This window comes from Pongo pygmaeus, chromosome 14 (assembly GCF_028885625.2).
Source record: "Pongo pygmaeus isolate AG05252 chromosome 14, NHGRI_mPonPyg2-v2.0_pri, whole genome shotgun sequence".
Lineage (NCBI taxonomy): Eukaryota > Metazoa > Chordata > Mammalia > Primates > Hominidae > Pongo > Pongo pygmaeus.
In genome coordinates, this window is record NC_072387.2 from 60,918,084 (window position 1) to 60,942,719 (window position 24,636).

The following is a 24,636-nucleotide window of genomic DNA, read 5'->3' on the forward strand; positions in this document are numbered from 1 at the left end:
GGAACACAGACAATGAGCAAATAAGTATGTGAATATTTAATGTATTGAATAAGTGCTCTGAGGAAAAATAAATCAGGTAAGGAGGATATGGAATGGGGTTCGGAGAGGTATGAATCCAACGTAATAATAGAGTGATGAAACGTTTCGGTGAGCAAGTGCAAAGGTGTGAAATTAAACTGATTTTTCTGGAATGTGTTTCAATCTAGGGAAAGCAAAACCTAGACTGCAATTAATTGAAGAGTGAATGGAAAAGAGGAAGAAAATTGCTAATAAAAGAGGAGCAATGGAGTAGATAACGTCTCCAAGAAGCTTGAGGCTAAAAGGAAAACATGAGTTCCTAAGCACAGGTGGAAGAGGTAAAGAAAAGTAGAAAAAAAAAGGCTTAGAAACAGATAGGTGTGTAGGTTGGAGGATAGAAATCCAGGCTGTGAAGTTGCAGTCTCTCAGGGGCCATCTTTCACTCTGGTCTGTGAGAATGTTGCTCCCTAGAATTGTGAAACAGGTGTTACCAACTCACCCGCTACACTAACTCCATCTTTGCTATAAATTGGAAAGAAAGAACATCTATTCTCAATAGAGCAAGTACAGGAATATCATGGTGGTTTTGACTGGTTGGGATACAGACAATAAACACACATATGTAGAATTTATCAAAAGAGCTAATGTCACAGTGGAAAGGGAAGTTGAATCTAAGAACAAACAAAATGTTGGCCACATAGCATTGGAAGCTCAGAGGATGGTGGGCCACTCATGGGGCCCTTTACTTACACTGTCTCATTTAGTGTTACCAACAATCCTGCAGCCAGGCGCGGTGGCTCACACCTGTAATCCCAGCACTTCGGGAGGCCAAGACGGACAAGAATGGTGGTTAGAGTTCAGTCCTGTTTCCCCTTATCTGAGGTCCACTTGACAGTGGTTGGCATTTTTATCTGGTATGGATCTGGGTTTCTAAAAAATTCAACATCAAGATGTTCTTTCATTTCTATAGGAAACCAAACATTTTTTTCCTTATTCCAGGACGTTCAATTTACTTTTTTGAGGCTAGCTAGGTACTTGGAATTTCCCTTGAAGAGACTCAAGATTTTTCCTTTATTACTGTACATGGGAAGATCCAAGCGGGCCCTTAAGAGGGGTCCCTGTTACGTCTCTACTGGATGCTTATGCACGGTATCACATCATTTAGCTTGGAACAAACCTAGGGGAGAGATAACATAGCTGTCCTTAAGCACCAGAAAAGGGGTTAGATCTCTGGTTGAATGTTAGAACTAGGACTATTTAGAGACAGATTTTCCCCAGGTAAAGGACGGAAAAAAACACTCTTAAAAACTTGTCCAAACATAAAAGTTTTATCTTGAGTTCTCTAACAGATGCATTTCAAACTATGCTATACAAATGAATTATATGGTATGGATATTAAAAAGCTGAGAGTGTATCAAAGCTTGAACTTTATTTCAAAATGGCATATTTTGGGTCAAAGTATGAAAAAACAAACTAAAGGGCATAGTTATGTTTTTGTTAAAGTGAAAAAAATTGGGTAAAGTTTATGTAAGTAGACTGATGACTTTTGAAAACATATCATTAAGCATGTACTTAAGTGTCAAAAACCTCAAGTCAAATCTTACAATGTATTTCAAAAGCAAAGCTAAAATTCATTCACTGTGGTTAAACTGCATTTCATAAAATATTTGTTGAAATAAACTTCATTAAAACGTAATTATACAGATATTTTAATTGTATATATATCAGGTACACAGAATAAAAGTCCTACTCTCTAGAACATGAGAAGTCAATAAATAGAAAAGATATACAAATGGAATGAACATAAAAATGACTAAGCATGTGATCTTCAACCACATTCATACAGGTTTTCAACTAATCTTTTACAATTAAAAAGTCACTTACTTGAAACTGTAGAGTTGATAGATATATGCCATATTAGTTTGGAACCTTACAAAACAACTTTAGTGGTGTTATTTATGTGTGGAGAGAAAACTGTGTATGTAACTATCATGTTTCAGGGACATGACTTAACAGTGGTTTTTTATGTTATAGGGAAGAAAACAAGTATTAATATCAGGTATCTTAGAAATGCTATCTAAACTAGAATGACATTTATTCAGTATGATATGTTCTTTCTCTAACTCCATTCTAATTGTTTAAAAACTATCAAGTGAAGTTACAGAAGTTAAACCACTAAATGTGGCATCTTTTCTTACACAAAGTATCTTCTCTTAGAAATGCGGTATTTAATTAAGTAACCTTCTTGGTGACCCCAATTATAATCAAAAAAGGCCACGAGACTACAGACTACTGACGAAAAGTGACAGTACAGACACTTTCCATCAATCAACAGGCAGTCCAAGGGACACAAGAGAACACAATTCTGGGTAACATGAATTTGGCAAGAAAGCAGGCTAAACTTCCTGTGTCTTAGTATTCGAAGTGAGTCATTCTATACAATTTTTGACTAATCCGAGAAAGGCCAAAAAAAAAAAAAAAACCAGTATTCTGTTTAAAGGCAGGGAGGTACATCATAACTTTTAAAACCATGTCAAGGCAAACATACATTTTACCTAGAATACCTCATTTTCTAATTATGCATCATTACTGTACTTATATTTAGTAAAGTGAACAGGGTAGCATTATAACCTGTTTATACGCAAGGAACATAGTAAACCAGCTGACAAAATTTACCTATCGTAAAGAAAAAACTCAGTCGGTTGAGATTGACAAGGTAGGATTAGCTTTCCAATGGAGAGGACAACTCTTGCCATAACATGAATGTTAGTAAAGGAGCTCACTGCCATGAATACTTAGGATACATAGGTACATGGCCAACTCCAGACCTAAGAGCAATATAAAGCTACTCAAAACAAAACACCCCACAAATAATAAAAACCCCATTCCCTATCAGAGCTTTATTTCTCTTATGTTGTATCAGCCTCATAGTACACCCGGCACAGTGCTGCATTAGGGCGGCATACAAAAGCATCAGTTTCTCTTCCCAACTCCGTTAGCTGTTCCAATGAAGACACACAAGGATAATGATCTTTTAACATATCTGGCAATTTAGAAGTTTTCTCTTGAAGACGTCGAGAACGTCTCACTGGTGTTAAAAACTTCAGCTCTTTAAATGCGGAATTTGTTTCATCAAACTGCACCTTCTTTTTCACACTGAAAATTAAAACAATATTCCAGAGTTCAAAAACATGTTAACATTTTCACTCTGTACTTTCATGATATGTACCATACTATATAGCTTGTATGTTGTAAGCATGTAAAAGTATGTAACTGTCTTTTAGAGAGGTACTATAAGCTCACTGAAGTGAGAAACTTATCCTTTTCTCAATTTGTCATTACAACTTGTACACAGTAGATACCTGAGTATCAGTAGAACTGGCTAATTCCTGAATGCCAAAACCTACTGTTATTAATAACACACAGATTAAAGTAAATTCAAATAAAAGTTTTCTTTTTCAAAATGGCAATAGTTAGGGAAAGTAAATACAGTATTTAAGAGATGAAATATTCTAATGACATTCTATTTGTTTAAAAACTTTTCTGTTTTCTTTTTTGTTTTGAGACAGGGTCTCGCTCTGTCATCCAGGCTGGAGGACAGTGGCGTGATCTTGGCTCACTGCAACCTCTGCCTCCTGGGCTCAAGTGATCTTCCCACCTCAGCCTCCCAGGTAGCTGGGACTACAGGCACACAGCACCTTGCCCAGCCAAATTTTTTTTTTATTTTTTGTAGAGATGGGGTTTTGCCATGTTGCCCAGGATAGTCTTGAACTCCTGGGCTCAAGTGATCTGTCTGCTTCAGCCTCCCAAAGTGCTGAAATTACAGGCGTGAGCCACCATGCCCGTACTGAAATTTCTATATTAATAAATGGTAGCTGTAATCTGAAGCTATCTCAAAGATTTTTAAATGCCGTATTTATTATCCCCAAGCATGAAAACAAATCATGGTACATTTTAAAAGTTTACCTTTGCAAGTATGGCGTAGTAGACACATTATACTTAATTAAGCAACTTGTCCTCGTTTCTGTATTGGGGGTTTTAACATCATGGGTTGGATCTTTTGTTTTGTTGTCTTGCTCTTTTTCACAATCTTGAAATAGCAAATTTCTATGATGTTTACTCTCCATTTCCAGTTTTTCTGGATCTACATCAACACCTGTATCTTCAATACTGACTTCTTTGACTTCTTCCTTGCTTGCACAAGACTTCTCCATATTTTCTCCTATAGAAAATACATTTATAGATTAAGCTTTTGGCTGAATTTTAAGAACAAAATCAGAAGACATTAAAGTTGTTCCTAGTTGGCCAAATTTTCAAAATAAAAGAACACAATTGCCATCTCTGAACCATTCCTTTTCCTCAGCAAATACTGCTGCCAAGTATATAACAAATACTATTATAAAATGAAATAAATGCTATATATGAAATAAGAACAAAGGATTATTAAAACCCAGAAAAAGAAACAACTAACTTTGCTTGTGGTATAGGGAGATGGTTAGGGAATGCTTCACAAGTGAGATTTAGGCTGCGTCTTAAAAATGAGTACTTGATCAAGACCAAGGAAGACAACCTTCATATGGCACATAAAAGAAAATGATCTATTAAATTAACGTAACATTAAAGAGCCAGTGTGTTTAGAATATAGGGTAAGGAGCAAGGTTAGGAGTGGGAGCAGGAGGTATTGAGCTTAGATAGGTAAGCAAGAGCTAGATTGTAATGAGCTTTATATGAAAGAAGTTTGGTAAAAAAAAAATTCACCAGAAATAGATATAATTAAATTTGGTTAATGTAAAGGACTGTCTAGAATGGCAGAGAATGAAAAGCAACAATCTGTAATGGCAAGAAGACAAGGTTGTTGTAATAGCCTAAGTAAGTTAGGAAGAGATCGGATAGGAAGGAAGGGTCCAATCTGAGAAATATTTCTGAGAACATTTTTTTTTTTTTTAAGAGACAGGGTGTCTGCCGTTCTGTCATCCAGGATGGAGTGCAGTGGCATAATCTTAGCTCACTGCAGCCTCAACTTCCCAGGTTCAAGTGATCCTCCTGCCAAAGCCTCCCAAGTAGCTGGGCCTAAAGGTGTGTACCACCATACCCAGCTAATTTTTACATTTTTTTGTAGAGATGGGGTCTCACTATGTTGCCAAGGCTGGTCTCGAATTCTTGACCTCAAGCGATTCTTCCACCTTGGCCTTCTGGTGTTGGGATTATAGGCGTGAGCCACCACATCCACCCGAGTCAGAACTTATTAACAAATGAATACATGAGTGTGTAGGAATGAGTGTGCAAATGTATTAGGAGCGTCTTATCCAACATTTGTTAAGAGTCATAAATGCCAGAGAAGGGTTTTTTCTTTTCTTTTTCGGGAGAAAGGGATGTTGGGTATGGAAAGGGATACTGGGCATGGGAAAGCAGTGAGGGCAAAGAGTTCAAAATAAGACATGTTAGGCTGGAAATACTTGTGAGACATCCTGGTAAATCCATTGAGCTGAAAAAAAAAAACCTCTGAATTTAATTATTAGGAAAATGATTGAAAATTTTTACTAAGAGAAGTTTTAGCTGCATGATAGTGACTGAGTTTTAAGTGGAAGCTGAAGAAGAGAGAAAAGAATATAGATTAATTCAACAAATATTTAAGTGCCAAATATGTGTCAGGCATTGCATTAGCACAGGAGACTCAATGGTCAGGAACATCAGACATTGTCCTTATCTATTGAGTTTACATATGCAAAAGACAGGACAAACAACTGCATAGTAACAATCAAATGCATCAAATATTGCATAGGGAAAAAACAGGGAGCACAAAACAGGTGCACTAAACCTAGGTTGAGAGGAGAGGGGATGGTATATCAGGGAAATCATCAGGGAAGGCTACTCCAAGGAAGTGACATTTGAATTGAAGTCTAAAGGATAAGTAGAAATTTAAAAAAAGTAGAAGATTGTCTTGGAGAGACCTGGAGGGAAAAGAGAGTAAAAACCTTTCAGGAAATGGTAAAAAAGAAAGAGAAATTCAGGGATGTAGGGGAGAGGGAAAGAGAAGAGGCTGGACTCAGGAATTTATGCAGATGAGTGACAGAGCATTTTGGTTGCAGTGTTGAGAATGGATTGGAATGAAGAGCAGAGAGGCAGGAAACTTAACTTTGAAGACCACTGTTATAGTCTAGGTAAGAGTGTAGGTCATCTTGACGATACAAAGGAGAGTAAGAATGGAGTGAAGTAGATAGATCTTAAGAAATACTTAGGAAGTTAAACTGAATTTGATTAGCTGAGGAAAAAAGGTTGGGAACTGGGAAAGAAAGAAGGAGTAAACAATCACACCAAGATTCTGACCTGGACAACCAGACAGGGCCATTCATTAAGACACAGAACTAAAAGAAGAATCAGGTTTAGGGGAAAATTATGTGTTCAAGTTTGGCTATTTGTGTTTCAGGTAGCTGTGAAACACCCACGTGGTGCTTGTTTCTTATTATTTGTCCTTTTTATATTTTAACCCTCTTCTGAACTACTTCAACCACTTATGTTATTTTGCTGTTCACAAATAACTGATTTGTGAAACTGGTTTTATATCCAGAACTTACAATTATACATTTCAGAAAGCCAAGAGTTTACGGATAGCTCCTTCCCCCATGTAAAGACTAATCAAATATGATACCTGCTAGAAAACACCAACTAGTACTATCCTATAAAATAGGAAGAGCAACTTAATCAGAATACTGCTTTTATCTTTCCACATATCTCCAGAGATAGAATTATGAGAGATCTTTTTATGAAATTTGAATTTCCACTTCGCTGTCTTTTGTGAATAAGAGACAGGACTGGGTTATTCTTTTTTTTTTTTTATTCTTCTTTTTGACACAGGGTCTCACTCTGTCACCAGGCTGGAGTGCAGTGGTGCGATCTCGGCTCACTGCAACCTCCACTTCCCAGGTTCAAGAGATTCTCCTGCCTCAGCCCCCCAAGTAGCTGGGATTACAGGCACATGCTACCATGCCCAGCTAATTTTTGTATTTTTAGTGGAGACGGGGTTTCACCATGTTGGCCAGGATGGTCTCGATCTCTTGACTTCGTGATCCACCCACCTAGGCCTCCCAAAGTGCTGGGATTACAGGTGTGAGCCACCATGCCCAGCCAGGACTGGGTTATTCTTAAACTTGTCTCCTCTTTTTGTTTGTGGTACACTAGTCTTTCCTCGGTTTTCCCTTCTCTCCCTCCTTCTCAAGCTCCTTCACTAAATACTACTAGTAAGATCAGATCATATAGATGTTCCGTATGTTCCCTTGGTACATATTAGCAGTCACCATAAATTGAAATAATCCCTGATGAACTAAACATGCTGCCATTAGAAGCATGACCTCCAACACAGCCATTAGCATATTAACCCCAATGAACAGGTTTTTTTTTTTTTTCAGTTAATACATGTAATCAAAAACTTACATAACATACTTAATTTAGAACTTTAGTATGCTCTTTGATTTTTTTTTAAGGTTTAGCCCTTCAACCTAGATCTCTACATCTTAAATTAATTTTGCATTCTAAAAAGGTACTAACACTGTTCTGGGAAGCAATCTGGCAGCATATATCAGGAGACTTTAAAAGTTCAAACTGTTGGCCGGGTGCAGTGGCTCACACCTGTCATCCCAGCACTTTGGAAGGCCAAGGTGGGCGGATCACCTGAGGTCAGGAGTTCAAGACCAGCCTGCCTAACATGGCAAAACCCCATCTCTACTAAAAATACAAAATTAGCCGGGCACGGTGGCACATGCCTGTAATCCCAGCTACTCAGGAGGCTGAGGCAGGAGAATCACTTGAACCCAGGAGGCGGAGGTTGCAGTGAGCCGAGATTGCACCACTGGGCAACAGAGCAAGACTCTTTCAAAAAAAAAAAGAAAAAAAGAAAAAGTTCAAACTGTTTGACTCATTAAAATTAATCAAAAGAAAATAACTAGATATATAGGCGATGGTATATAATATGCACTCAAATATTTGTTGACTGTGTAATACACAGTTACAGCAAATAATTGGAAACCATTTTTCTAAAGTTAATTAATATTAATGACTACAGTTTAATAACTTTACTATGTGTCATAGACTATGATACTTTATAAATATTATTTCATTCAATGGTCCCAAAAAATCTGTATTTTACAGATAAGAGGTATTTTTTGCCTAAAGTCATATCAACTGGCATAAACTTTATCTGAATCTTAAAATGTTTTTATGACTGGCAACTAATGAATCTCTTATCTCCATCTACTATCCCCAGCAAAGAGAATTCTTGAATGAGCTTTTCTAGCCAACACAACAGACCACAGAATTTAACAGGTGAAAAGTCTAGATATCTAGTCAAACTGCTTCATTTTTAAGGCAGACAAGGCCTAGAGAGACAATGCAACTTTCACAGACATTCAATGACAAATCTAAATATTGAGCCAGATCTCCTAATTAAAAATTCTTTATAGTACATAAAGCCACTTTATCTCAGAGGTAGGTCAACAGAAGTATGAGGAAAGAAACAACCTACATATTTTAAAAATTAAAAAAGATAAAAGAAAAACTAATTCAGCAAAGAAACAATAAAACTACAATTCACAAGGAAATACCGTCTCACACCAGTCAGAATGGCTATCCTTAAAAGGCCAAAAAAATAGCAGATGCTAGCAGGGTTGTGGAGAAAAAGGAATGCGTTTACATTGTTGGTGGGAGTATAAATTAGTTTAACCATTGTGGAAGACAGTGTGGCGATTCCTCAAAGACCTAGAGACAGAAATACTTTCAATCCAGTAATCCCATTACTGGGTATATACCCAAAGGAATATAAATCATTCTATTATAAAGATCCATGCACACATATGTTTATTGCAGCACTATTCACAATAGCAAAGACAAAGAATCAATTCAGATGCCCATCAATGATAGACTGGATAAAGAAAATGTGGTACATATACACCATGGAATACTATGTAGCCATAAAAAAGGAATGAGATCATGTCCTTTGCAGGAACATGGATGGAGCTGGAGGCCATTATCCTTCGCAAACACAGGAACAGAAAACTAAATACTGCATGTGGGAGTTAAGTGATGAGAACACATGGACAGCTAAAGAACAACACACACTGGGGCACATGGGTTGGAGGAGGGAGAAGATCAGGAAAAATAATGGATACTAGGCTTAATACCTGGGTGATGAAATAATCTGTACAACAAACCCCCATGACACACATTTACCTTTGTAACAAACCTGCACATCCTGCACACGTACTCCTGATGTTAAAATAAAAGTTAAAAAACAACAGCAAAAAAAACCTACAATTCACATGAAGAAAATAAAATAACTAAAACTTACCTAAATTAGCTTTTTCTTGACTCTTCATTGTTAGAATATCTACAATCGTGTGTCGCATCTCTTCAATAGGCTTAATTTTTTTAATGAAGAAAGCAGATCCATGTAAGTTTTATTTTCTCTGACATTAACTAGGTATCCAAGTTGCGATTAAATTTTCATACTGTATTTTAGAGTAACAGAGTGGCTCTTAAACCATGCTTCTCAGACCACTTACAATTAAGATTGAAAAATGGCTGTCTTGGCCGGGCACGGTGGCTCACGCCTGTAATCACAGCACTTTGGGAGGCCTAGACGGGCAGATCACGAGGTCAGGAGATCAAGACCATCCTGGCTAACCCGGTGAAACCCCATCTCTACTAAAAATACAAAAAAATGAGCCGGGCATGGTGGCGGGCGCCTGTAGTCCCAGTTACTTGGGAGGCTGAGGCAGGAGAATGGCGTGAACCTGGGAAGTGGAGCTTGCAGTGAGCCAAGATCATGTCACTGCACTCTAGCCTGGGCGAGAGAGTGAGACTCCATCTAAAAAAACAAAACAAAACAAAACAAAAAAAACAAAAATGGCTCTTTTCCAATTTATAGAGTAAAAACGAAGAATAGAATTTCTTTTTCTTTTTTTTCTTTGAGACAGTCTCCCTCTATTGCCAGGATGGAATGCGGTGGTGCGATCTTGGCTCATTGTAACCTCAGCCTCCCGTGTTCAAGTGATTCTCCTGCCTCAGCCTCTCGAGTAGCTGGGATTACAGGTGTGCACCACCATGCCCAGCTAATTTTTTGTATTTTTAGTAGAGGCAGGGTTTCACCATGCTGGCCAGGCTTGCCTTGAACTCCTGACCTCATGATTTGCCGGCCTCCCAAAGTGCTGGGATTACAGGTGTGAGCCACCACGCCCAACCCAGAATTTCATATTTAAAAACTTCCTCCATAATTTTACTTAAGTCTTGCTCCTTTTCTCTTACATTTAAGTCTATGGTTATATTTTTGTTTCATATGCTATGAAATGTATCTCTGAAGAGCTAAGGTTGATCATCTCAACGTATTTCATTCATTCAAAAATTTACAAAAAATTACTAAGTGCCCATTATTTACCTAAGCATTTGCTATGTTCCATCCAACACAATCAAGATTAGGGAAGGTGTAATTCACAGTCTTAGTTCCAGAACTTAGTCCTGAATTACTCAGCTACCCTGCTTTCAGTTTTCTTGGCTAATTTTTTTTTTTTTTGAGACAGGGTGTTGCTCTGTCGACTCAGGATGGAGTTCAGTGGCATAATCATGGCTCACTAGTCTTGAACCCCAGAGCTCAAGCAATTCTCCCACTTCAGCTTCCCGTATAGCTGTGACCACAACTGTCTACCACCAAAAAAAAACTTCAAAAAATTTTTTTTTCGCAGAGATGGGGTCTCACCCTCTTGCCCAGGCTGGTCTTGAACTCTTGGACTCAATCGATCCTCCCACCTTGGCCTCCCAACGTGCTGGGATTACAGCCGTGAACCATCATGCCTGGCCACTAATTTTAAGAGATGGGGTCTATGTTGCCCAGGCTGGACTCAAACTCCTGGGCTCAGGCAATCCTCCCACCTTGGCCTCCCAAGTAGTTGAGACTATAGGTATCCACTACTGTGCCCAGCCATGTTGGCTAATTTTGATTCTTGTTTTCCAGCAGCTTTTCCTCTGGTGTTACATCTTTCTGTTTACATTATTGCTTTCCATGTGAGCGTTGGCTCCAGTTTTGCATCCTTGCTACAATGTCCTTAGTTGCCTTAAGTAATGTCCCTTCTGATACAATGTAGTAGGGGCCTAACACTCCCTTCCAGGTACCATTCTGTCAAATATAATTACCATTCTAGAAAGTTTTACACATGATAGCCACTGAGAGACTATCTGCTGAATATCTGATTTTTTATTTAAGTGAAAAGTCAAATAGCATTCGTTGATTTTGTTGAGACAAAGGTGAATAGATCTTTCTTAAAAGGGAGTTTTAAAAAATTATCTATGTAAACAATCTCCAAGAATGTGTTTCTGAGAAACCTGGTCAAAAGGAAATGTATTTTAAGAACACGTACCCATAAAAACAAAAAAAACCCAACCAAACAAAAAACTCAAGAAATGATTTATTCTATACCCAAAACTTTGTGTATCAATACGCTAGAAGAGATAAGGAGTATGGTATCAAGCCACTATAGAGGTAATAATGTTAGAGAAACTGGTTTATTGCCATTTTCTGTATGCAGAAAGGACCAATATATACAGTGTGTGTGTATGTATGTGTATGTGTGTGTGTGTATATATATATGTATATATACGTGTGTGTGTGTGTGTGTATATATATATATGTACATTCGGGTTTACTCTTAAAGAGCTCTCACACAAAACCAAGAGAGCTTGATAACATTTAAAAAGCTAATTTAATCCCTTTTGCTTTATATTCAATAAACAAATTTTAATATTACATTCAGTCTCCCAGTAAATTTCCAACCAGGAAATGCATACAATAATATGCTAAAACATTTCATGCAGAAAGTTTCATTAAATATACATTTCAGCTTATATCCATTTTCTAAAATCTGATTATTTCCAATACAGAAACAAAAGACTTAGAAGGCCAACAAACAGCTTTTATAATGCAATCCTTGCAGCCTTTAAACATTTATTACTACTACATATACGAAGACAATTTTCTCAAGTTATGTTGTGATGCGTTTCAAATTAATTTCAAATTGTCTAAACATTACTTTATTACTTTATTTAAACATTTATTACTACTACATATACGAAAACAATTTTCTCAAGTTATGTTGTGATGTGTTTCGAATTAATTCCGAATTGTCTACTACACTGTAATTGTAAAGATCAGTAAATTTTTATCTTACCTGAGCCCCTGCCAGAATGGCTTTCTCATAGATTGCAATAATATTTTCAATAGGACTTGTGATTGGTTCAATAAGTGCAAGACATATCCAATACTTAACAAGCTTTTTGGCATCTGGAATATTTTTAATCAGGTCATTCAGTGTGATCAGTATATCTCCTTTTGGACATCCCTAAAAGAGCAAGAAATAATGTTTGTAATATTTTTTAGCTTACAAAGTATGAACAATAATTGAGCCTACTATAGTCAAGATCAATGATAAAGATAGCCCTAAGCATAAAGCAAAAAAATGAAACATTAGTTGAGAAATTTATTAGTAAAAAATGAACACTTATTTGATCTTGATTTTATCCTCATATATATTGTGGGATTCCATTTGTTAATACCTTCTACCAAATGTTTATGAGTAAGAATAGTCTGTGGAGTTTTTTTTCCTCTTGTCTTTCTCAGATTTTGATATTAAGATTAAAATGAATCTGTAATGGTTTATGTCAGAGTTACATATAATTAAATAATAGGGCAGAAAAAGTTCATAGTATCAAAAGGAAAAACTTCAACTGAGCAGAAATAAACTCTGATTCTATTCTATTAGAGAATCAAGAGTTTTCTTGATTGTAACTTTTACTGGTGTTCAGAACCACAAGAAGTTAAAAGATGCTCATGAAGAGTAGAGTAAGGTTTGAAATCATACCTTGAATTCAGTTTTGCTGTGGATCTTACACACTAGTGGGTGACCAAAACAAGATTAAAGAGCAGTCAGGAAACAAAGATATTATCTATTATTAAACAGAATATTGTTCTGGAGCTGATTATTATACTCCATAGGATTTTGGTCCAAATAGCAAAATTCTGCAATAAATTCAAAACCATGATGATGATGTTGGCTTAGATGAATGGGATTTTGTTTTTTTTTTTTTTTTGAGACGGAGTTTTGCTCTTGTTGCCCAGGCTGGAGTGCAATGGCACAATCTCGGCTCACTGCAACCTCTGCCTCCCAGGTTCAACCGATTCTCCTGCCTCAGCCTTCTGAGTAGCTAAGATTACAGGCGCCCGCCTCCATGCCCAGCTAATTTTTGTATTTTTAGTACAGACAGAGTTTTACCATGTTGGCCAGGCTGGTGTCAAACTCCTGACCTCGGGTGATCCGCCCGCCTTGGCCTCCCAAAGTGCTGGGATTACAGGCGTGAGCCACCCCACCTGACCAGACGAATGGGATTTTTTTTGAGTATTTTAGGTAACTTAATCTGTGATAATAATGACTCACACAGTATTTGTGTTGCTAGTCTTTGGTAAAATGTGAAATGAACGTAAAAAATAATGTGTAAATATAATGAATAGATGTAAGAAACAAAATATTAGAAGCAATAAGTAAATATCACCTCAGTGTATTACATATTATCTCAGAGAAATCAAATATTTGTAATTCAGTAAAAAAAACCCAATTATCCCTTTGATACAGGTTGAGTATCCCTAATCTGAAAATCCAAAATCTGAAATCCAAAACTTTTGAGTATCAACATCACAATGTAGATGACCATCATTAAGATTGCAGAAAATGTACCTATAGGTGACAAGGTGAAAGTATGCGACAGGCTTATTGAAGAACTAGAGCAGCATTTATCCAGAACAGAAAAAGAAATCATGTCCCTTTATAAAATCAAAGAGAAACTTCTAAGACAAAAACCATTGCTAATGAGGCAGATGACTCTGAATATCTTAAAAAGCCATCCAGCAGAATGCCTCCTTATCCCTAGAGGACCCACTTCCTGGTCCCTCAACTGCTTCTGGTGTTTCTTCTCACCTAAAAAAATAAGACACAGTGTAAAATACCTCTTAATTAAACACAACATCATAGATGGAGATTGCAAACGTGCTGCTGTTTGTTGTTGCTACTGTCTAACAGCTGATACAGGCGTTCTGATGATGCTACTGTGCTGCTTAATTACTCTGAACATATTTTTCACTGTATTAATGTGTCTTTTTTTAAACTGTTAAGTAATTATGTGTGAATAAGTGTAAGAGAATAATTGCTTATTGGTAGCATGGAAATTCAGAGTGAGGAATGATGGTGTTGCCAAACAACCAGACTGTCCCATGGGTGGCTGACAAAGTGACACCTTTGCTTTCTAATGGTTCAGTGTACACAAACTTTGCTTCATGCACAAAACTATAAAAAGTATTCTATCTTTAGGCTATGTGTATAAGCTGTATACAAAACATGAATGAGGCCGAGCGCAGTGGCTCACACCTGTAATCCCAGCACTTTGGGAGGCTGAGGTGGGTGGATCACATGAGGTCAGGAGTTTGAGACCAGCCTGACCAACATGGTGAAACCCTGTTTCTACTAAAAATACAAAAAATTAGCCAGGCGTGTGGTGCACACTTGTAATCCCAGCTACTCTGAAGGCTGAGGCAGGAGAATGGCTTCAACCCAGGAGGCAGAGGTTACAGTGAGCTGAGATCACACCACTGCACTCCAGCTTGGGTGAGAGTGACTCTGTCTCAAAAGCAAACAAACAAACAAAACGTAAATGAATTTTGTGGATCCCATCCCCGAGATAACTCATTATGTATATGCAAATATTCCAAAATCCAACAAAAAACATCTTCAATTACTTCTGGTCTCAAGCATTTTGGATAAGGGATACTCAACCTATACATTTATATGAACTCAATGCAAAATGTAGTCAATTAAAGGCTAATAAGCTCACAATTAATGAAGCAGTGTATCTCACAATTAAATAATTGTTAAAATAATCTCACAGTTAATGTTAAGTCAACATAGTATCACCAACATCACCTGGTCAAAAAGACTGACAATATAATTTAATGAAATAATGCTTATGAAGGTAATTTGCAAACTATAAAATGCTAAGCAAATATAAAGACTCTACCTCATTAATCAAGTTCAGGCATTCAGAAAATGTGTTGTTTACTTTTTCAGTAAATAATCTTTGTTCATCTTCTTCTGCCATGGTAGTCCAAAAAGACCCAACTGGTTTTTCATTTTGTCCTTCAGGCTCATGCTGAGTAACTACTGAGTTAGGGGGCCTTTTTAGCACTCTTCCTTTGCCAGCTTTCCACTCACTCAGACGAGCTCTATAGTTAGAAGCAGATATAAACATTACTTTGAAATTGCTGACAGAACTCTGTCAAATAGAGAAAAAGTTAAAAGAAAAAGTCATATTTTTAAGTAATCTTACTCTAATGGCATATATATAGTTCACAAGCTTGAAGAAATATTAAACATATCAAGGTCAATTATGCTCAATGATTCCATGAATGCATTTTTTGATTTGAGATTATAAAGTATTTCCCAATTATTATTAAGCATTTACCTCAGATTTTAAAAAGCAACTTTATAAAACATACTCAAACACAAAAACTTTTAGGTCATTATTGTTCCACAATATAAATTTGCCTGCATATGACAGAAGAGAAACCATGAAAGAAAATTCTAATGCAGTCAAGGAAATTATAAGCCAAATCTACAAACAGTACTTTATTGAAAACTAAGGTAATAAAGAAAATTACATCTACTTACTTTCTCTCTTCAGAGGTTTCTTTGGGCTGAGCTGATCTACTATCAACACTTGCTTTTCCTGCAGTATGTCTTCGCTGGTCAACGGGCTCTGACTTCTCCGTCAGTTTATCATTAGACAATGAAGCAGGCCTGGCTACAACTTCAGATGCTATGCATCTTGATAGTGTCTTATTTCTTATTATACCTTGAGAAGAACTGGTTTTGACACTAGGTAAAGCTGTTTTTGATTGTAATAGTTCTTTTTCACGAGGCCCTTTCCGGATTGTAACATTGGCAGAGGTTCTACTGATGCCTTGTTTCACAGTGTCCTGGGTATTACTGTGATGACTTCTAATAGGAGGTCGCACAAGTTGTGTGTTCTGAGATGTAGTGCTCACAAATTTAGTAGTGGCAGTCATATTGGAGGATCTATTACTTTTCACTGTTGCATTGCTGGTGTTTACAGGCTGAGGCTTTGTGGCTTTAGGGATAGTGGCTGAAAGTTTCTTTGTTGCTGCAGAACTCTCATCTTTGACTTGTAGAGGTTTTCTAAATGAATTAATCTTAGACTGAACAATCTGGCCACGATAAGATCCAAGCACAGGTTTCTTGGGCATGTTAGCATCTTGCTTTTGTTTTTCTGTAGTCATTTGTTTCTTTTTACTATTGTTTTTAAGGTGAAATGCCTGGCTTAATGTCATATGTTGACTTTGGGGGTCATCTTCAGTTAGTAACAAATGCGGAGTTTGATTACTATCCTTAGGTTTATGTGTGTCAATTACTACAGTTGAATTGGTTAGTTCATTTGAAGGTTTTAAAGGAATACAATGTTTCCCCACTACTGTATTATTTTTGCTCTCTGCAGGTCTCTTCATATTTTCTTTATCAGCCTAAAAGAATTATTTAAGAAAAGTGTTTAGGAAACGCAAAACGGAAAAGGGGACAGTTTAAGAGTGCTATGTCCACATCTTACCATTTTTGTTTTAAGTTTCAGCGCTTTAGTCCCTTCTTGAACTTGGTCCTCAGATGTCACAACTCTCTGACCTCTACTACTTAAAAACAAACAAACAAAATGATCAATCAATCAATCCTGTACCAAGGAGGATTCCTTTTGGGGAGGAAGAGGGCAATGTTAAGAATTAACTGACTTACTAATTTTAAATTTAAAAAAGACCTGAGTTGAAATTTGTCCTAAGTGGCCGGGTGTGATGGCTCATGCCTGTAATCCCAGCACTTTGGGAGGCTGAGGCGGGTGGATCACAAGGTCAGAAGTTCGAGACCAGCCTGGCCAAGATGGTGAAACCTCGTCTCTACTAAAAAAAAAAAAAAAATTAGCCGGATGTGGTGGCAGGCGCCTGTAGTCCCAGCTACTCGGGAGGCTGAGGCAGGAGAATTCCTTCAACCTGGGAGGCAGAGGTTGCAGTGAGCCGAGATTGTGCCACTGCACTCTAGCCTGGGTGACAGAGCAAGACTCCATCTCAAAAAAAAAAAAAAAAAGAAAAAGAAAAAGAAATTTGTCCTAAGCAAATTTTTTTTTTTTTTTGAGATGGAGTCTCACTCTGTCACCCAGGCTGGAGTATAGTGGCACGATCTTGGCTCACTGCAACCTCTGCCTCCCGGGTTTCAAGCGAGTTTCCTGCCTCAGCCTCCTGAGTAGCTGGGATTACAGGCACACGCCACCTCACCCAGCTAATTTTTATATTTTTAATAGAGACAGTATTTCACCATGTTGGCCAGGCTGGTCTTGAACTCCTGACCTGAGGTGATCTGCCCACACTGGCCTCCCAAAGTGCTGTGATTACAAGTGTGAGCCATCACGCCCAGCCTTAAGCAAAACTTTTAATTATTTTTAATAGTGTAAACAGGCCAGGCGCGGTGGCTCATGCCTGTAATCCCAGCACTTTGGGAGGCCGAGGTGGGCAGATCACGAGGTCAGGAGATTGAGACCATCCTGGCTAACACGGTGAAACTCCATCTCTACTAAAAATACAAAAAATTAGCCGGGCATGGTGGCGGGCGCTTGTAGTCCCGTAGTCCCAGCTACTAGGGAGGCTGAGGCAGGAGAATGGCATGAACCCAGGAGGCGGAGTTCGCAGTGAGCCAAGATCGCGCCACTGCACTCCAGCCTGGGTGACACAGCGAGACTCTGTCTCAAAAAAAAAATAGTGTAAACAAATGGCTGAGGAATTTAAAGATATTTTCTAAAAGTCCTAACTCTCTCCCCATAGAATTTGTAAATACTTAATCATCTTATTTCAAATCATTCTCAAGTCATTCAAACAAGTCTTCAAATAACCTTTAATAAGTAATACTTCCTTGGGTTAGTTTTAAGTACTTAGTAACAGATGTACTACATTGAAAATACTTTTATTAAAGAGCCCTCCCAGAAGTGATCCAAAAATTACCATATGCCATTCACAGCTTAATTTATATAAGGATACATTAAGAATATGCACTGCTGGTTGTGGTGGCTCATGGCTGTAATAGCAGCACTTTGGGAGGCCGAGATGGAGGGATTACTTGAGCTCAGGAGTTCGAGAGCAGCCTGGGCAACACGGCAAAACCCCATCTCTACAAAAAAATAAAAAATTAGTTGGGTGTGGTGGTGGGTGCTGTAGTCCCAGCTACTTGGGAGGCTGGGGTGGGAGGACTGCTTGAGCCTGGGAGTTGAGGCAGTGGGCCAAGACCCCGTCACTGCACTGGAGGCTGAGTGACACAGAGTGAGATCATCTCTCAAAAAAAAGAACATTAGTTTCTAGGCGGTATTGCAAAGAAAATCCCTCCTCAAGAAACTGACTTATTTTTACAGCTATAAACTGGCTAAGGCAGACTGTGAGCATCTCTTAGCAAGTGATTATAACAATTTTGTGTACTATAATGACAGGAAAAAATACTGTCAATTAGACATGCCATTGATTTTAAGACAGATCCTAAGTTCAGAGATCACATTAAAATGCGTGATCTCTCATTTTCTGAAAAAAAAATGAGGCCAGGAATAGTGGGTCACACCTGTAATCCTAGCATTCTGGGTAGAGAAGGTGGGCAGATCACCTCAGTTCCGGAGTTTGAGACCAGCCTGGCCAACATGGCGAAACCCTGTCTCTATTAAAATCACAAAAATTGGCCAGGCATGGTGGCAAATGCTTGTAATCCCAGCTACCCTGCAGGCTGAGGCAAGAGAATCGCTTGAACCCACAAGGCAGAGGCTGCAGTGAGCTGAGATTGCGCCACTGCACTATAGCCTAGGCGACAGAGCAAGGCTCCGTCTCAAAAAAAAAAAAAATACATACACATATATATATTTTACATTTGACATAATTTAGTAGTTAATAATTTTGCTTACATCGCCTTTCATATCTATTTGTTCTGTCAGCTTGGAGAAGGAACAGAACTTTGACACAACCTGTACTATACATTTTGAACAATGGTGAAGGAAGATCAAAATGTGCCACTTAACAGGGTATCTTAGAGCTAACTGCTAGCTAACAAAACAAAACTCAGGATGACAAAAGAACCCATCTTACTCACCTGTCCAGTGGGGAGACTTAATCCTATTCTGTCTTCTTATTATAAAACTGCCCTCAGAAGGGTTATCGGAAATGAGTCTTAGGATATCTATACTTTAGAGATTGGAAAATATTATTGCTTAATTCTGAAAAGCTGCAACACAGGTCGGTTGTCTTATTTAATGATTCACTGCTGAGGTGATAACATTTAAATTGACATCTGTTTTCCTTTCCTTTTTTTTTTTTTGAGACAAAGTCTCGCTCTTGTCACTCAGGCTGGAGTGCGATGGCGTGATCTTGCCTCACTGTAACCTCCACCTCCCGGGTTCAAGCAATTCTTCTGCCTCGGCCCTCCCTGGAATTACAGGCGCCTGACACCACGCCCGGCTAATTTTTGTATTTTTAGTAGAGACAGGGTTTCACCATGTTGGCCAGGCTGGTCTAGAACTCTTGACCTCAAGTGATACACCCGCCTCAGCCTCCCAAAGTGCTGGGATTACAGGCGTGAGCCACTGCACCCAGCCGACATGTTTTCCGAAAGGAATAAATGTAGTACTTAAGCCACAAGAAGCGTTTTAGAATTTTCTTTTCTTCCTATTAAGAGTATTATAAACCCCTGACCTTGATGGATTATTTAAATAAGCGGTTGAGAGTCACTGTCTGAATCCACGTTATCTCTACTTATTCCCTAGTAATTTCATTCCATCCTAAGGTTTTTAAGTAAATATCATCTGTATACTAATCAATTCCTGAGTTTATGCTTCCAGCCCGAACCCCTCCCCTGAACTTCAGACACACAATTATTTAGCATATCTGCTTGGATGTCTGGTTGGTACCTCAAACACAGTCAAAACAGAACACCTAATTCCCCAGCTCCTCCTTCAGTCTTCCTATTTCAGTATATGGTTATCACCATTCGTTTACTTATTCAAATAAAAAACCTAGGGTCACCTTTTTGTCTTAAACAAAGAAGTAAAAGATTTATTTGTGAAGGATAAACTGTTTATTCCAAACTAAAGCAACATATTAATGTAAAGTTAGAAATTATTTTTAAAATTTTAGAATGCCAAACTTACACAAAATTGCAAAAATATAAACAGATCAAAGAATATCTGTACACTCTTTACCCAGGATCCACCTACTGTTAAAATTTTTATCCCATTTGCGTTATCATTTCCACTCTCTGAATATGTGTGTGGGTGGTATATACAATTTTTTACCTGAGACAAATTTTTTTTTTTTTGAGACGGAGTCTCGCTCTGTCACCCAGGCTGGAGTGCAATGGCGCAATCTCGGCTCACTGCAACCTCCACCTCCCAGGTTCAAGTGATTCTCCTGCCTCAGCCTCCCGAGTAGCTGGGATTACACGCACCCACCACCATGCCCAGCTAATTTTTTGTATTTTTAGTAGAGACGGGGTTTCAGTGTGTTAGCCAGGCTGGTCTTGATCTCCTGACCTCGTGATCTGCCCACCTCAGCCTCCTAAAGTGCTGGGATTACAGGCGTGAGCCACAGCGCCCAGCCTAAGCCTGTAAGGATGTTATTACTGGTTATCCCTAGAGAGTGAGGGGACCTTTTGCCTTTCTGCTTCATCTACTTTCATGGGTTTTTGTTTTTGCTACAGCTATGTACTATCTAAAATATTTTAACAAAATAATAAAGATATTTCTGTGGAGGGTTGAGACTACAAGTAATAATCTCTAAGCATTTGGGAGGGCCACCCAACCCTTCCCTGATGAACTCCCCCATACACTGAGTAAAAGCTTTGCTAAATAATAGAAAGATTCACCTTTGTGTGGTGTAAACAGTTAAGTTGATAATCCAGTCTATGCACATACTTTGCTTTATAATTGTTTTTTTTTTCTTAGACTGTGAATTTACGTAGAAAACGATAATCTAGGCCGGGCGCGGTGACTCACCCCTGTAATTACAGCACTTTCAGAGGCTGAGGTGGGCGGATCACAAGGTCAGGAGTCCAAGACCAGCCCGGCCAACATAGTGAAACCCTGCCTCTATTAAAAATACAAAAATTAGCAGGGAATGGTGGCGCTTGCCTGTAGTCAGTCCCAGGTATTTGGGAAGCTGAGGCAGGAGATTCACTTGAACCCAGGAGGTGGAGGCTGCAGTGAGCCAAGATCACGCCACTGCACTCCAGCCTGGCAACAGAGCGAGACTCTGTCTCAAAAAAAAAAAAAAAAAAAAATTAATTAAACGATGATCTAATGCTGCACCATCCAATCAAGTAGCCACTAGCCAAATGTGGCTACTGAGTGCTTGAAATGTGGATAGACCAAATTGAAATGTCCTGTAAGTGTAAAATAGACACCAGATTTTAAAGACGTTGTACCAAAAAAAGATGTAAAATAATATGTAAGCACTTTTTCTAAATGTGGCTACTAGAAAATTTAAAATTACAGATATGGCTTACTTTACATTCTTATTGGACAGATCTGATACAATTTTACAGAAGTGAAAAGAAATAAACTTGACCTTACCTGGATAACACCTCATTTTCCTGCTTGTATGCAAAAAGCGTTTTTCTTCTCAACAGATGTTCCTTGAGTTTTTGTCTTCTTTGCTCTAGATAACAAAAGGTAAGAGCTACAAGTCAATATTAGTTAAAATATCAATAACGGCAAATAAATCTTGTTGACTAAATGAAGAGTTTACTTCCAAAGCTGGTTCCACCTGAGGTCACATCTATATAACAGAAAATTCCCCAATTCAATATTGCCTTTGAGAGATCACCTTATAAGAGACTGTTACCACAACAGGTCCCCAAAACCCCTCTGCATAAGAATCACATTCTCTACTGTTTGAAAAATCTGGAGAACATCATTTTCTACATACAGCTCCTGAAAGCCAAGCTTTAAGAAACTAAATGGTAGAAGTGAGGCGCTAGACTCCAAAGTTCTAATTTACCAGAACTGGGTTAGATGAGAATTACTTTCTTCTGCTTTCCCGTGTGTAGAATAAGGGAATAACAATACTACTTTTGAAGACCCAACCAACCCTCGGTTTCCATAAAGTCGAAGGAGAAGCTGTGAAATTGGAAATAACACATGATGCGACCCCAGCCCTGCAGAAATTCGCTAGGGACCCAAGAGGCGGAGGACCCAGCGCAGGCGCAGTCGGTCCGTGAACCCGTGCAGCCCCGCCCCCAAGCGGACCCAGGGTCTCTGACACCGGTGCCGGACTGAGCCCCGCACGTTTCCCCTGGCCTAACGGATTCCTTCTTAGGAGGGCCCATCCCAGCCAGCAGCAACCACACAGTAACACCACGCAGCGGTTCCTGTTTTTATGATCCGTTCCACAAGGCCAAGAATGAGGCAGGGCGAGGCCGACGCCGCGTTCAGGGATCTCACAGAGCCGGGGAGAGGTGAAGCGCGCCAGCGCGGCCCCGAGACCCGACCGCCGGGCCCGCGCCCGCCACCGCGGCCTTCACCTTTGAATGCGGACTGGGCCCTCTGACTCGGGGGTAGCTGCAGGTCCTGGGGCACGGCCGGTGTGCTCATCGTAGCCTCGGGTCGGGGGATGCGTCTCCGCTTTAGCGCCGAGATAGAACTTCCTCAGGCCACCGCCGCAGCACACCGTATACGCCGGCCGCGGCTAAGCTCTCAGACGGCGCGGCTGCCGTCTCCGCCCATTGGTTCCGGCGTGAATTGAATAAGCCAATGGGCGTAGGGAGGCGGAGCCTGGACTGCAGTTGCCGGGGCCGGTCTGGTGTCTGCCCGGTTCGGTTGGGACTGAGTCTGCAGGTTTCAAACCTAAACAGCGCTCTTCATCCTGGACGTGCGATGGGGGAGGAGTCGGCCTGCTCAGTCCCCACGACATAGCAGGACTAGGTTGACAGACAACCGAGATGGGACACATCTTGAGTCCCTCACAGTCCTTGGAGGAAGGCAGACGAGAAAAAGACAAGAAAAGTGTTGATTGCCTGCGCTTCTTATTAAACATCGGCGCGTTCACTGACGAGGAAGCAAACACCGATCTGGCGTACCACGAGCGGGTGTATTTTCCTTTCACAAATACTGCTTCATTTTGAGCATCATAACCCTGAGGTGGGACGTTATCACCACTTTTTCCACCGAGAGGTGACAGGTTCAGAGGTTGTTTGTCCACGTTTGCACAGCGTGTGAAGGGGAACTGAAATTGGGATCTACTTTCCATACCTTTATTCTAAGCAATTATCAAATGCAAAAAAGGGAGGAGAGGAGGAGAAACAGAAAAAATGAGGATAAACCTCATCCCCTCCTCAAGGTTATATATAATTCTCCTTTGAAGATAAAATAGCATTTGTTATAGACATTTTGTGTTTGTGCGGTTAAGTGTGCTGCCTAATCTTCGTTTTTCTCATCTAAAAATACCACCTTCATAAAACCCACACAAACACCCAATCCACATGATAGAACGAAACAAGTCAGGGCTAGAAGGTTTTAAGAGTGGCAGTGGGGAAGTGAGGGCGAGTCTGGACTGCACCTGCCTGGTTTCAAGCACTGGGTTTACATTTCTTGCCTGATCACTGCAGTAAGGCTGGACTGGACTCTCTCAGCCAGGTTTTAGGTGCTCCGGGGACACAGACAGGAGGATGTGATTTCCCCGTTTACCCTTCCCAGGTCTGAGGGCTTCCACAGCTGGCCCTAGGCTGTGGTCAGTTTTTCCCACTTCTGCCTGCTTTTTTCTTCAGACATCTTATGGTAGTGTCTTGCTAATGAGGAATTTGGTTTGAGATTTTGTGTAGTTTTTTACTTGATGAAATGTCCCAGTTTTAGTGTAACAGTGTCCATCACCATCCTTAAGATATCACTTGCTGTTTAAATACTTCTGTCATTATTGTTGATTATTTACTAAAGTTTCATCAGACAGGTGGGGCAACCAGGGATTTCTATTAAGTGAGAACAAAATACAGTATTAATAAGTGACTCAAAAACCTCCAAAACATTATGCTAAGTAAAAGAAGTAATATATGAAAAGTTACATATGGTATGATTCCATTTATATGAAAGATCTAAAATAGATACATCCATAGTGAAATAACTCAGAATAGTAGTTGCCAGAGGCTGAGGGTAGGGGGAGAATTGGGAGAGACAGTTTAATGGATAAGGGTTCCATTACCTTGAAGTAAGTGAAATGTTTTGGAATTAGAGGTAGTGGTTGGGTGACATTGTAAATGTATTAATGCCATTGAGTTGTTCACTTTAAAATGGTTAATTTTATGTTATGTGAACCTCAATTTTTTATAAGTGGGCATGGTAAAAAAAGAAATTGGCTCAAAGGATACCATGGAGATCTCAGTAGGCTGAGATGGTGAATAGGAAAACCTGCAAAACTGCTAGGTTTTTCAACATGGCAATTCTCCTCTAATCTCCAGACTCACCCAC

The 24,636-nt window shown here is 39.2% G+C and overlaps 1 protein-coding gene across 3 annotated transcripts; it reads right to left on the reverse strand.

Moving 5' to 3' along the window:
- Window positions 1-1,711: 1,711 nt before the first annotated feature.
- CKAP2 (cytoskeleton associated protein 2) lies at window positions 1,712-23,429 on the reverse strand. 3 transcript variants are annotated; one of them, XM_054446910.2, is made up of 9 exons: window positions 22,701-23,429; window positions 21,751-21,835; window positions 16,723-16,798; window positions 15,771-16,639; window positions 15,121-15,325; window positions 12,228-12,398; window positions 9,359-9,428; window positions 3,985-4,240; window positions 1,712-3,174 (listed from the first exon to the last, which is right to left on the reverse strand). In XM_054446910.2, the coding sequence occupies exons 1-9, from the start codon at window positions 22,768-22,770 to the stop codon at window positions 2,928-2,930; spliced, it is 2,049 nt and encodes a 682-aa protein (XP_054302885.1). In that variant the 5' UTR covers window positions 22,771-23,429; the 3' UTR covers window positions 1,712-2,927. The 3 variants fall into 3 exon arrangements, with proteins under 3 accessions (XP_054302885.1, XP_054302884.1, XP_063506973.1); XM_054446909.2 differs by having other exon boundaries at window positions 16,723-16,801; XM_063650903.1 differs by lacking the exons at window positions 1,712-3,174; window positions 3,985-4,240; window positions 9,359-9,428 and having other exon boundaries at window positions 12,219-12,398.
- Between the last annotated feature and the right edge of the window lie 1,207 nt (window positions 23,430-24,636).

What these genes read in the sequence shown, in the direction of transcription:
- CKAP2 (XM_054446909.2), bottom strand. Translation starts at nt 22,770, where the DNA reads ATGAGCACACCGGCCGTGCCCCAGGACCTGCAGCTACCCCCGAGTCAG. An exon ending in GAAAATGAGGTGTTATCCAG is followed by an intron (nt 16,802 to 21,750) that starts GTAAGGTCAAGT and finishes TTTGTTTTTAAG; the next exon opens with TAGTAGAGGTCAGAGAGTTG. An exon ending in TCAAGAAAAAGCTAATTTAG is followed by an intron (nt 4,241 to 9,358) that starts GTAAGTTTTAGT and finishes TATTTTCTATAG; the next exon opens with GAGAAAATATGGAGAAGTCT.